We start from the raw sequence: 12784 nt of genomic DNA on the forward strand, positions 1-12784 counted from the left end.
TAAAGCAGCACATCACCTTTCAAGACTTTTACCTAACGATAAGTATGACAAGCTCTCAGATAGAGCAATGTTATGTGCACTCTCAGCAATTAATTGGTTCATTACAGACCTGGTAAATAAGACACAAAAACCTATCCTACATTATAACATGTTTATGTGTACCTCAAATATTTTAATCTAAAATGTATGGCCTTCATATGGGAAATAAAAAAAATATTTTAAAAAAGACTTTTCACTGAATGCCTACTTGTCTCCTGTTTTCTGCACACATCACATTTACTATGACCTTACATTGCATCATATCCTTGCCTGGTCTGAGTTATTCCTACAAGAAACATACAGGGCAAGACATTTGAGCAGCTCAGCAACTGCAAAGGGCTGGAAAAAGCACAACCAATCCCCCTGCTTCTACCATGGGCTGTTTCAATTACAGATTTGTACTCTGTTACTCTATCTATCCCTTTTCATTTTCAATCTAGAACTGCAGCAAAAAAGAAATGTGGAATGAAGAGTTGACCTGAGAATTCCTTTTTCCTTATCCTGCTCATTATCTACAGCAATCCAAAAGATTTACAGTCTTGTTTCTAATTCTACTTTTAAAAACTGCACACAGCCTAAGCAGCAATTGTAAAGGAAAAGAGAGTAGCAGGAGAAACAGAGATTTCATCCTGGGCCTTCCCAGATCCACAGAGCAATTTGTGCTGAAGAACAGGCTGTTATTCTCCCTGAACTATCATATGCAATAAAAGATGGCATCAACAATTTACAAGCAGTTCACCCCTGTGCTAAACTACAGTACATTAGTGATCCCGATTCCGTTTGAGCCCTGAAAAGGAAAGGCAGTCCAGTGGTAACTGACAGATCTGATAAGTACATAATGCCAACAGGGTTTAAAAGCAACAACACTGGAGTCAGCCGAGTAGGAGATGCAGATTGTGCCTCTTGTTCTGCCAAAAGTCACCTCTGAGGTCTCAGTTTTAAAATTAAAGAGTGGAAATTGCCTTACAAAAGTGTTCAGACATGCAGGTATATAAGAGCAGCATTGTAGCTAGTGACCCTGAGATCTCTCAAACCAAGCGATCTCAAGTGTTTTATTTGTTACTGTCACAGTAAAAAATAAGCTCTTCAGTGTGAGGAAGCAGCTCCTGGCTCTGAGCAGGGCCACAAACAGTGCTGGAGGGGCAATCCCCCATCCTCACTGCCTCTCCCAAAGGAAGGCTTTCCCATCTCTCCAAGCTCTGCTAGAGCGTGTGTCAGAATAGGCCACTGGTAAATTTGTTTCTTCACCAATAAAACCAGTGTCTTCTTCATGCCTGTTGGCTCATGTTCCAAAAAAAATTTGGGAATCCCTGCACCAAATCCTAAATGCATTAAATGAGAGCTTCCTTTTCCCTTCTGTGAGCTACTGCCTGGGCTTTCCAGAAGAGGGAGGTTAATTCAGCTGAACAGCAGAACATAAATCAGGCCAGCTGCAAGATCTGACTGAGGTCTATACTCTCCCACTGGTCTGAAATGGCATAATCCATCATCCAAAATGTCCTCGTGTCATCTCACAGAAGTTCCGGCTCCAAACTGGAAAGACTTAGTCCCAAAAAATGGAAAAGAAAATACACTGAGTTATCAGGAGGAGGTGTACATGCACCTAGGAAATGGAACAAACTCCTGCCCAATAAAACTATGCAGAGCTTTTTCTGACCATTACCCTTCACTAACTCCTCAAAGGAAAATACCAACCATCTGAATTCCCGCAGGAAAAGAAGGACTATATATTGATGGCAGGAGAGCACCTATACACACACAGAACAAGGCAAACATCTCACCACGAAAGAACCAAGTTAACAGGGCTGTACCAACGAAGAATTCTAAAGCTCCTTTGAAACTTAGTCCTTTCTTTGTATTCTGTCTCTCCAGCCAGAAAACTACACTGTGATTTTCAGAGACTCAGGAAGTCAGGTATCTGATGCCTACTACATTTAATTTACGGGGTTTGTCCACTTTTTTCCCACTGGGGCATATAGTACTCTGTGAAACAAGTATTACATCCAGCCTGCAATCTTAGTGGGAATCCGAGGTTAATTACTTTTTTTCCCAGCAATATTTGGCACAGGAGGGAGCCAGCTGTACACTGACAGGCACCTTGCACAGACTACTGCTTTCAGAGATTTCAAAACCCAGCAAGGTCTGCCTTCTTGGGCAAACTACTTCACATCTTCCTGCCTCTTTCCCCTTACACCTTGTGCTGAATATTTAGACTACAAATCCTTCCAGCCAAAGATTCTCACTCTGTGCCTGCTAAAGCCTTACATGTGTCAATCCAAGCACATAAGGAGCAAGCTGATGGTCACCATTATCTCGTTAACATGCACAATGATTTTAGGCATTAGCACCAAACATAGAATATTACTCCAGGAGAAAAATCCCACTGCTATGCTAAGGATGACCACAGGCACATAACAGGGAAAATATAGTTCTGTGTCTTTTGCCTCTATGCTCCAACAGTTCAAAACACTCCTACTACATTAATTCATGTCAACCCTTTTGTCAGTCCATTAGGCTCACAGATTCCCAGGATATCAAGAATTATCTACCAGGGAGCAATTCCATGAGACAGAGCTCACTCCAGGCTTCAAACACCTATAGCTGTGTAAACAGAACTCCAGTTTGATCCCCCCGTGGTGTCATACCCATTTCTTAAACACAGGAATATGTCAACCTTTCTAGAAGGACAGTTGGGACCCAGAAGTTGAAGACTCACAGCTTACAATTCATCTGAACCAGCTTCAACTGACTAAAAATAATGTGTCCAAGTCTCTTTTTATGGCAGATAAAGACAGGCACCTCCAAAAAAGAAGATAAATGACTATGCTTCCTTTCCCACTGCTATTTCCTCTCCCATTCCATCATCAACATGGGAGTCTAGACAAGTAACTCAAGCACAACTAACTTCCTGACAGCTGAAGACATGTGAAAAACTAATTCACTCAAAGTGCAAATTGCTGGGCACAGGGTATTTGTGAAGAATTTCTGCACAGGCATGGTACACCTCACTTTTATTTGTGGTTATCCCATTCTAAGCACTACCATAATTATTTCTGTATTTTACAGTTGTCTCTGGGGTGATTTTAATTAAGGCTTCTACAAATCTGAATATCTTATCTTAAAACTCAGTGTTTGGTAACTGGTAATTAAAATATTTAATTAAGAACTACAAGGCATCCTGAAAATATAAAACAGTCAAGCAATCCTCTGAGGTTAAGTCTACCTAAACGTAGTGTGTTATAAAAATTACTGAATAATTCATGGACAACCTACATTTTGCAAGTCAGGGAAAAGAAAGTTAACATCCCTACTAGTAAAATTGAATGTATTTATCTTGCAGTAAGTGTAGTTGCACGGGCAGCATCACTTTATATATCTAGATAGATAGATGTTTATGATTGCATCTTTGAAAATAAATGGAAATTTTGGAAGAGCACATCTAAACAGGATAACGTGCATCTCCAGAACTGAGGCTTTTATACACAGATCTCTTGGATTTCGGTGGGGAATTTGGTTTTATGGCAGCACAGATTAAAAAAACCCAAACATATAAGGATAAAGTGGATGCACTAGCAATGGGTTCTCTAAACCGTAGCTGAGCCAGTAATTGGGCAATTTCTCGGCAGCTACGTTTGTATCCAGGGGGAAAAAAGACCGGGGGGGGGGCGCGGGGGAAGGTAGGGGCGGAAAGGAAGGGATGGAATCTTCTCTGCCCCGGCACACACCTGTCCCCGCCTGACGCTGAAGAAGCAAAGCGGCGCGGCTGGGGAGGGGGCCGAGGGCAGGCAGGGGCCGGACGATGCCCTCAGGGCACTTTGTGCCCCAGCGGCCGCTCTCGCTCCCGCCCGCGCTGCCGGGGTCGGCCGGGACGGGCCGCGCCCCCGGGCCCAGAACTCGTCGGGAGCCGCATCCCTGCTTCGGGGAAGTTGCCGGGCAGCCCCCTCCGAACATCCCCCCCCGATCCCACTTACATGGTGCTGGCAAAAGGGGGGGGCGGGTAGTATCCATAGGGCTCCCGGAGGGTTTTGACAGCTCTTTGCGGCGGCGGAGGGGGCTCCGGCCCCCCATTGACGCCTCTCCAGCCGCGGCGCCGGCGCTGCTGCTCCTCTTCCTCTGCCCCCTCCTCCTCCTCCTCCTGCTGCGGGGGGAAGGTCACTCTTCCCTGCTCCTTGCTCTTCCTGCTCTTGCTCGACATGGTCAGGGTCCCCTCAGGCGGCGGCGGCCGCTGCTCCCGCTCCCGGCCGGCCTCGTCCGGCGGCGTGTGCGGCGAGGAAGGAGGCTGGAGGAGGAGGAGGGAGACACAAGCCCTGCCCGGTGGGGGACAAGAGGTCCACCTGAAGAGGACAAACCCCTCACCACAAAACCACGGCCACCCCGCCGCCCGTCGGGAAGGCGGCGCGATGTGCAGCCCGGCAGCGGGAGCAGGGAAGTGCTGGGGAGGCGAGCGAGACAGGGCTCCCGGCGGCAGCTCTGCCCCCCTCCTCCTTCTCCTCCTCCTCCTCTGCCTGTCATCATCCCTCGCTAGGACGGCATCGTCACGGAGGCAGCGGGGCCGTGGAGAGCGCACCCGCCTCCCACAGCGGGCGCTTCGGAGAGGAGGGGACGCTCCCGTGCCACCTCCGCCCCTCACAGCCCGGGAGAGGCGGGGGCGAGGGGGAGGCAGCGGTACAAATGTCCCTCAGCCTCCTACCAGTGCGGCCGGCCTGAGGTACATCCTGTTCCCGCCAAGCCGGGCTTGAGGGGAGCCCTCAGGAGGTGCCCGCAAAGCTGGCGCTGAGTCCTGAGGGAGCCCGGGCTCCTTGGCCCCGGGAACAAACGTGAGGCGGGAGTCTGCCAGCAGCAAGGGAATTCTTTCCAAAACGGCCCAAAAGCGGCCAACAGCCCGGCCAAACCTGCACAGAGCTCGGCAGGTACTTAGAGAAATATCCAGCCCCACACTGGAAGGAGTTGAAGTTGAAATATTCAGGTAAAAAGGAGGCGCTTTTGACCGACGGTACCGAGCGAGCCGAGGTTCCCCAAAGTGTTCCAGATGTTTCTGCCTTAGGCTTGACTACTTCAGTTCTATGTGGTGCCAAGCTAAAAAACAGTGGGAGGATGCTGAGACGCCCATGGCATGTAATCAAAACTAATTATGTTTTATAGACCCGAATCACGAAAATTCCTGCCGTACAGAGATGTGTTACCTCCTCCTTTATTATGAGATATATTTTTGTGTGTGTTATTTCCCAGGGAAAACCGTTTTGTGATAGGAGGGCAACCCCTTTAAAATCAAGGCAGAGCCTATGTGTTTTTGTATGCAGAAAATACAGAACAGTAGGTACGTACAGAGTACATGTGTTAATTTATATATAATAAAGCCATTACTTTGTCTACATGCTGCTGAGATGCCATTTTTCTCTTGCTTTAAATTTTTTGGGGGCAGTATTGGTATAAGTTTCCATGAAGCTGCATTCCAAATCTGCATTCAGGTGCTGCTGAAATTGAAATTTATGTAAGCTTTCCAATTACTTCAGAGAAAGTGGACTTTCAATCCACATACTACCACTAAGATGAAGTTCTCATTTGTGAGCATCATCATGTAGTCTTAGTGTAAAATACTTATTAGCTCACACTGTTTTCATGCCACCCCTGGTTTTGCCTTTATTGTTTTCCGTAGGTACAAAGTTTGTCCTTGTGAAGCACAGGAAAAGCCAACCAAGGGTTTCACAGAGATAATTTACTCAGCTACGGCTTTGAAGGAGGAATTGGGCTTTGTTTTTGTCAGTTTAATTAACTTGCATCTTGAATTGTTTAGGGAAGAGTTTTTTTATGTCTTTCATCACATGCAAAAGCCCTTTGAGCTTCAGTGGCATTATGTGCACAATACAGCAAATTTTGCACTCTAAGAAACTAATATATTGTGTAGCTACTGTAACTCTGAAGTGCTTGGGTTTATTAATTTAAGACAGTCTAGGTGTCTAACCTAATTATACATCTGTATCAGTGTTATACATTTTAGAGCATAGCCATGCAGTAATCTGTCTGCATCAAACCTTGTATTCTTGCAGGGATCCTTTGGCTCAAAAAATGGTACTGCCCATATTGTGTTCCTTTTATTAAAAAACATCCCCTGTTATTACAGGTGGCTACAGGAATGGACTTTCAATTGCCTTGAGTATTTCCCTTGAGAACAAAACATAAGAGTACAGCTGAAAGTCAATGGGAAATGATCCTGCCTAACAAATGTATGCTCAGAGCAAGGCTTTAACATATCAAGGTTTGTTTGGGGTTTTTTTTTTCAGAAATAGATAGAAAATTGTTTTAATATTAGTTCTTAGTTTTAAGGAAGTCTTATTCTTGCTTTCTCCATTGCACCTCCCATCACTAATTTGAATTGTGTTCTATGGGCTGTGTTTTCTCATAATTTGAGTATTGTGTAATAGAGATTGGTTTGCTGTTCCTATAATGAAAGGTAATGTCCACTATTTTGTTATCCAGGTCATTGATAATAACTTGGAATTCATCTATGGAAGGATGACTTGGAAGTCATCCTTGCAAGAAGCCTCCATGATATGTCTCTCTATTTTGAGGGGTAAGATGATAACTCCCCGAGTAATCTTAGTACTGAAGGAGAAGGGTAATGTAAGAAGATTTTACCAAATCTTTTTTTTCTTTCTCCCCATACTCTTACAGAGCCACTAAGCTGAAATACATGGTTCCTAATATGTGTTTAGATTAAGTGTAATATAGCCCTTTGTTTCTTTCCATGAGATCCAACCTAAAACCTGCAAGCATGGCAACAAAGGAATCCATTGCAAATCTCAAATGTACTTTGTATGGTTCTAGTGTTAGAAATAATGCATATTTCTAACAGGAATGTGTAGGGTAATTATCTTGGTCACACTGAAATGGTTTATAGAAAATTTACCAGTTTGAAATGTCAGGCTGCTACCATTGGAAGAGAAATGTGAGAATCCTCATATGATTAAACTTCAGCCATCACTGCCTTACCTGACAGTAAGAATTTGATAATCATTGTTGTGCCTTGATGGTATTGTTGAGGCTCTGAAGTGCCAGACTCAGACAAAAAAAATGCACAAAGCTGCACTTTTGAAACAGCAGAACAACCGAGAAATCTAAAAGTACTGAAATTGTACCTACAAAATCCTGGTTAGGGCTGAATGTCCCGGAAAACTGATTTCTGTTCATAGCTCATGTTTTTGAAAATATTTATAATTTCATTAATGCCAGTGTTCTAAATACTTATTCTGAAATATATTTCATGTTATCCAGTATCAAATAGACTCAACATAGCCAAGTTGAAGAAAGTGAGGGAGAAAAGATGAATAAATTTGAAATATCAGGCAGAGCAAGGCAGGCAAGCTTGTGCTGGCTGTAGATTCAGCTGGTTAAAGACTTTACAGTCAAAGGCTGCCAATCCAGTACATTTTGTGAATGCTGACTTGAATTTACAGGGTTTGGAAGTGATGTCATTTTAATCTAGAAAAATGCTTCCTGGAAGTTGTTTAGACAGGAGTGAAATAACGAAAGGAACACTACCCTGAGAACAGAGCAGGAGCAGAAAAACCCCAAAGAGATACAGCTAACAGGTAAGTGTAACGAGTGTGGTATTTCACTAGTATAGGTGCTAGATTTTTCATCATTTTCTTTTAGAACACGGATTTAATGCCATAACTATTTCATGCTTGATTTGGAATTGCAATCAAAATACAATCCCTCATTCTTTTCATCAGACTGACTTTATCAAGACGGTGTAATTGGAGAGGGACAGGGCTTTGTTTATATGGATTGATTACTCTCTGACAGAATTTTTGTGCCCTCCTCAAAATTATGAGAGAGATACAATTCAGATTTCAAAATTTCCCTTAGCAGTGTTCTTCAACTGGAAGGCAATGATCAAGAAATAGCTTTTCTAAAGTGAAACAAAGTGTCTCTTAAGAACCCACAGCAATACATTTCCTTGAAATATTGTCAGAAACATGAGATTTCTATTTCTCTCTCCTTTCTATTTCTCTCTCTCTTTTTCAGCTTCTTTAAGCTGAATGAATGAAGATCTGAAATATGAAAACAGATAGCACAGCTAGCATTTATTGTAACAAAATATCAGGAAACATATTCAAGTTCTTAGACTAAACTACCATAGCAATAAGAACTTGCAATCTAAATGAGGAATCTAAATTAGTAGATATGCACTTAAGTAAGACTGGGAAAACTGATGGGGAAAAAGATCATTTGGGGAAGTATGCCCTGCGTTATCCCTTACAGAATTCCCTGACAGGTACATTAACACTGTTAATTTGAAAATGAATCTAACATATTTGTTGAAAATTGTGCTACAGACACTAAGACCTCCTTGTTGAAACCAAATGATTTAGATTTAAGAATCAACAACATGCAAGAAATTTCTAGTAACAATTTCCCTTGTGGAACAACTTTGTATGTTACATGCCAAATTATTATTTTCCTGCTTTATTAAAACAAGAAAAGGAAGAGTAGCTTCCCTCAAGAGACAAAACTGGTTTTTATTTGCTTGAAGTGATGGGTGAAGAGAAGCTAAAAGATACTCATGGTAATGCTAGAAATAGAATCCAGGTCATGCAGTACATTGAACCCTCCTCTAACCTGTGTGTACTACTTTCACAAAATTGGGAAGTTAGTGGGAATAGCAACAGTGTAATGAAAGCAAAATTGGCCTTCTTTGCCTCATACTGGGAATTTGCCTACTTGCCAAGAACCCAGTGTTTTCAAGGACATTTAGCTCTTACATCAAGGACTTCTATGAAAGTCTAAACAGGTTAAATCAGCATGAAGGAAAAAGAAGGAGTGATATGATGTCACTGATCTGTAAGCAGATCTCAACCTTAGAACTAATATTATGGTTTAAGGCTTTTTACATGAGATGAAAAGACACATTCCTGAGACATGAGCCTGTAATTTCAGGCACCCTGTGCAGCCATTCAGGCCCATGTGAAGTGAGTGGGTATAAAATGCTGTCAAATCACCTGCTGAAAACCAGGCCCTCAGAGCTGTGTGTCACAGTTGTATTATGTGGTCTACTTTATAATAATAAAAGGCTACTGAAGTGCCAGTGGTACCATTAGACGGACACTAGCTATATTGTCAAAGAGAAAATGGACTAATACTCTTTATTTTCTTGGCATTAAGTCGCAACTATATGTACATTTACATATGTGCACCTATTAGTTTCTTTTTTCCTAAGGCAAGCCAGGTATGTCTTTAGACAAATCAAATCCACTTTTGAACAAATCCCCAGGCTCCTGAGCCTGTGCCAATTAAGTTTCAATCCTCTCTTTTCAGTCCTACTAGTAGAAATTAGAAGTTAACAGAAGTGCCACTTGGAAAGGGACTGCAGAATCCTTATCTCTGCATTGCCCTGGGGACTGTATGTAGCTTATAACCTCTATAAAGTTTACTTTCCTAAGATTTACTTAACATCTATATATAAAGTCTGGATTTTTTTTCCTTAGATTGGTTTTCCTGTCCCTATGTCAGCCAATACTCCTTGAAAATGTAAATATGAACCTTAGCCTACAGCTAAGTGCTGGGAACCATGTGATAAGTAAATTTATTGTCACAAGCCAACAACTTTAACAAATCAGTTTTCTTTTTGACAACTCAAATATGAATGGGTGAGTGCAGTGTGCCCTCCTGTCCCCTTGCTGATTGATAGCAAGTGTTATTGCATGGATATTTCCAGTGTTTCAACTAATGAAGCTGAGGGTTGCAATGGATGTGTGGAGTGCAGAGTAGTTCTTATTTTAGCAGGTTATCAATGATTTCCATCCTGTGCAAGTAATTAATTCTGAGTATTTTTGGACACAGTTTGATCTTTCTCAAATTGGGGGATTTGAGTCACTGTGGGGATCAGAACTGGGGAAGCAAGACATAATAAAAATAATAGCAAGAGGCAAAAAGGTCCAGTGGTGAATTAAAACAGTTCACGGTGATTTTTAAACCCAGAAACAAGTGGCTCTTCCCATGCTGTTTTGTATTGTAATATATTTTAATTTGTAGACACATTCTTACTTGTGACTCCTTGGCAGGAAGAACTTTAAACAGCAGCTCACCGGTATGAAAGACAAATCTGAGAGAAAAGTGTGGCTCCCTGAGGAGGAAAAAATCCTTCATCCAGATTTGCACCATTCTAAGCTTCCTTATCCAGGGTGTCTGGCACTTTTGACTGAAAGACTGCCTGATTCTGTCATAGTTCAGAGTCTGCTTTCCTTAAATCTCATCATTGGATAAGTACCATCTGGTCCAAACTACTTGCCGTACTTCATAGCATTAAACTTGTTGGAAGAGGAGTAAATACCACAGTGCACAGTGTTGATTAAAAATGTAATCTTTCCTTCCACTGCTGTGGACTGCTGTGGAATAGGTGATAACACTCCACCAGAGGTGCTCTCTGTTTGGGTGACAGCAACTCAGGGTCATCCCAAAACCCTGCTTTCCATCCTGCATCAGAGGGATGGACAGATACCAGGGGAAAGAGATCAAAAGAAGATCCTGCTAAGCACTGTAGCTATGCTGTGAGTGGGAACACATCCTCCTGTACAGCTCCAGAGTCATTTGGGGCCAAGAACAAAAAAAGCCTCATTATCTGGTACAGCAAAAATCATGTTTCAGCTCTACCAAATACTTCCTACCCTTGAAAGTTCAGTGCTGAGTGAAGGGCTGAGCACTCTGAGTATCATCATTTCCACAGGAGTAGGAGATAATATCGGCAACTGGTGGGGAAGTCTTAAGCCTCCTGTAATAAACTTTATAAAAAGAGGCCACATCTCACCTCTGAACTAAGAGATATTCATTAGGAATTAATCAGAATTTATATCAGAGGCATTGGGAAGCCTGAAGTCTGATTAAAGAGCCACAGGTCCCAACACCCTGCTTTTCCACAGCATAGAAAATGTTTAATTCATGGCAAGTTCAGGTGTTCTATAGGGTTGGGATTCCCATATTCCATATTATGAAATGAAAATAAAAATCCTATATTACTTTTGTTGCAGTTTTCCTGCCTTGTGTGTAAGAAAAGCCACTTTCCATGAAAAGGAGAGAGGAAATGCCAACATTTCTAGCAATTGAGAGGTGCTCAATAACAAAGAGAAGAAACTCCAAGAAAACAGGATATTTGGAAAATTCCTATTACACTTTCTGGTAACAGTCTTGGAAACAGCTGACAGAGGAGATGAGAAAGTTTGGGAAAAGGGACATATGACATTATTATAAATTATTCCCTCCAGGCAATTTAGAATATATTGAAGATACAAAATCTTTTGCTGTGAAAATTAGAATAACTCTTTTGTTGTCAATAACAGGTAATGTCCCATTGAATTAATATATGTTTTGGGAAGGAGGAGGTTTGTAGAGGTGAAGATAAGGAACAAGAACCTCAGCATTGCTGTCTTTCACTGGTCCCTGTGGTCCCCAGTATCTGTGACCAGGTGCTGACACAGAGGTGTGGACATCACATTTCCCACTTGACTTCCCAAATCAAGGAAAGCAAAAAAACCTTTAAGGATCTTGTCCATTTTTTTGTTTGTTTTTGGTGAGTTCAGGTCAATTCCATCAATCCTGTTACAATCACTTTCAGTGAAGTTTGAGATTCATATTTGACTTTCAGTAGAAACAGTAACCCATAAAAAGCTGGAAGAAATTTTCCTAGAGTTTCAGAGCAGAGCCAAGTCCAGCTGGACTCGTACCTCAGACAAATAAAGGTGAAAAGGTAAAACTCAGGAGACCCTCATATGTTGCATTAATTTTTAAAACGTCCATGTTTTTAGCAGTAAACTGCAACTGTAACTCCCATTAAAACTCAGACGATGAGACCTGAGATGCTTATTCAGCAGAAGAGCTTTAGTAGAAGGCCAAGTATTTTGTGATAACATGACAGACAGACACAAGGAAGTGTCTTTCATGCAGAAAGCATTTATATGCCTATAATAGAGGTATTTCCATCTCCCTCAGTATTTCTCATTACATTATCAGAGCTGCTGTGTGAAAACTGCCTGCAACAATGAGGGCTTTGTCTGGGAATCCCACACCCTCAGCTTCCAGATTCAGCTAACAGGGATTTCTTACCAATAGAGAGCTCAAAGGAAATTCATCTGAATAATCAGAGATAGAGTAAGCCCTGAAAAATTGAAATCCTAAGCATCAAAATTAGTCCATAAGGGAAAAGTGATACAAATGGTTTCCTTATCAGATGGAACAGCTGTTGACAGAAATATGTGCCTGGCAAGTCAGAGATTTTGGAAAACTGGGAATCTGCAAATTGTGGACTTTGATGTGGGCATAAAATTTATTTGAAGAGATCCAAAGTGTTATTCAAGGGCTTGTTAAAATCAGATGAGTAAATATACATTAAGTATACATCCTGTGTGTAAAACCAGTATGTTGAAAGACTTACAGAAACATTTTAAAAATTTGCATGGTGGCCAAAATTGGGTTCTCAAGTTAATAAAATCCCTTTTACACATGTAATCAACAAAAACTTAACTAACCTGCAGTATCAGATTAAACAAACAAGAGCCTCACACACTTAAACTTTCTAACATTTATATTTGCATTGTAAAAGGGAGAGTGTGAAATTATTATGAACATGGGCAAAGTTCTAAAAAAGGCCAAGAATGATATGCCAATTTGTCCCCAAACCAGTGAGATAAATAGGAAATGACTGAAATATTCTGAGGAGGAGCCAAGAGCTTGTTTCGGCCATCTTCAGAGG

General features: G+C 41.8%; 1 protein-coding gene across 1 annotated transcript in view; it reads right to left on the minus strand.

Annotated features, from left to right (window-relative positions):
* The window catches only part of TRPC3 (transient receptor potential cation channel subfamily C member 3), a 33013-nt gene extending 28501 nt beyond the window's left edge, over nt 1-4512 (minus strand). The window contains exon 1 of the mRNA XM_063415059.1: nt 4011-4512. Within this exon, the coding sequence (XP_063271129.1) occupies nt 4011-4234 (224 nt within the window). The 5' untranslated portion in view covers nt 4235-4512. The remainder of the gene's footprint in view (nt 1-4010) is intronic.
* Nucleotides 4513-12784: the final 8272 nt, after the last annotated feature.

Source organism: Prinia subflava, chromosome 18 (assembly GCF_021018805.1).
Source record: "Prinia subflava isolate CZ2003 ecotype Zambia chromosome 18, Cam_Psub_1.2, whole genome shotgun sequence".
NCBI classification, from domain to species: Eukaryota; Metazoa; Chordata; class Aves; order Passeriformes; family Cisticolidae; genus Prinia; species Prinia subflava.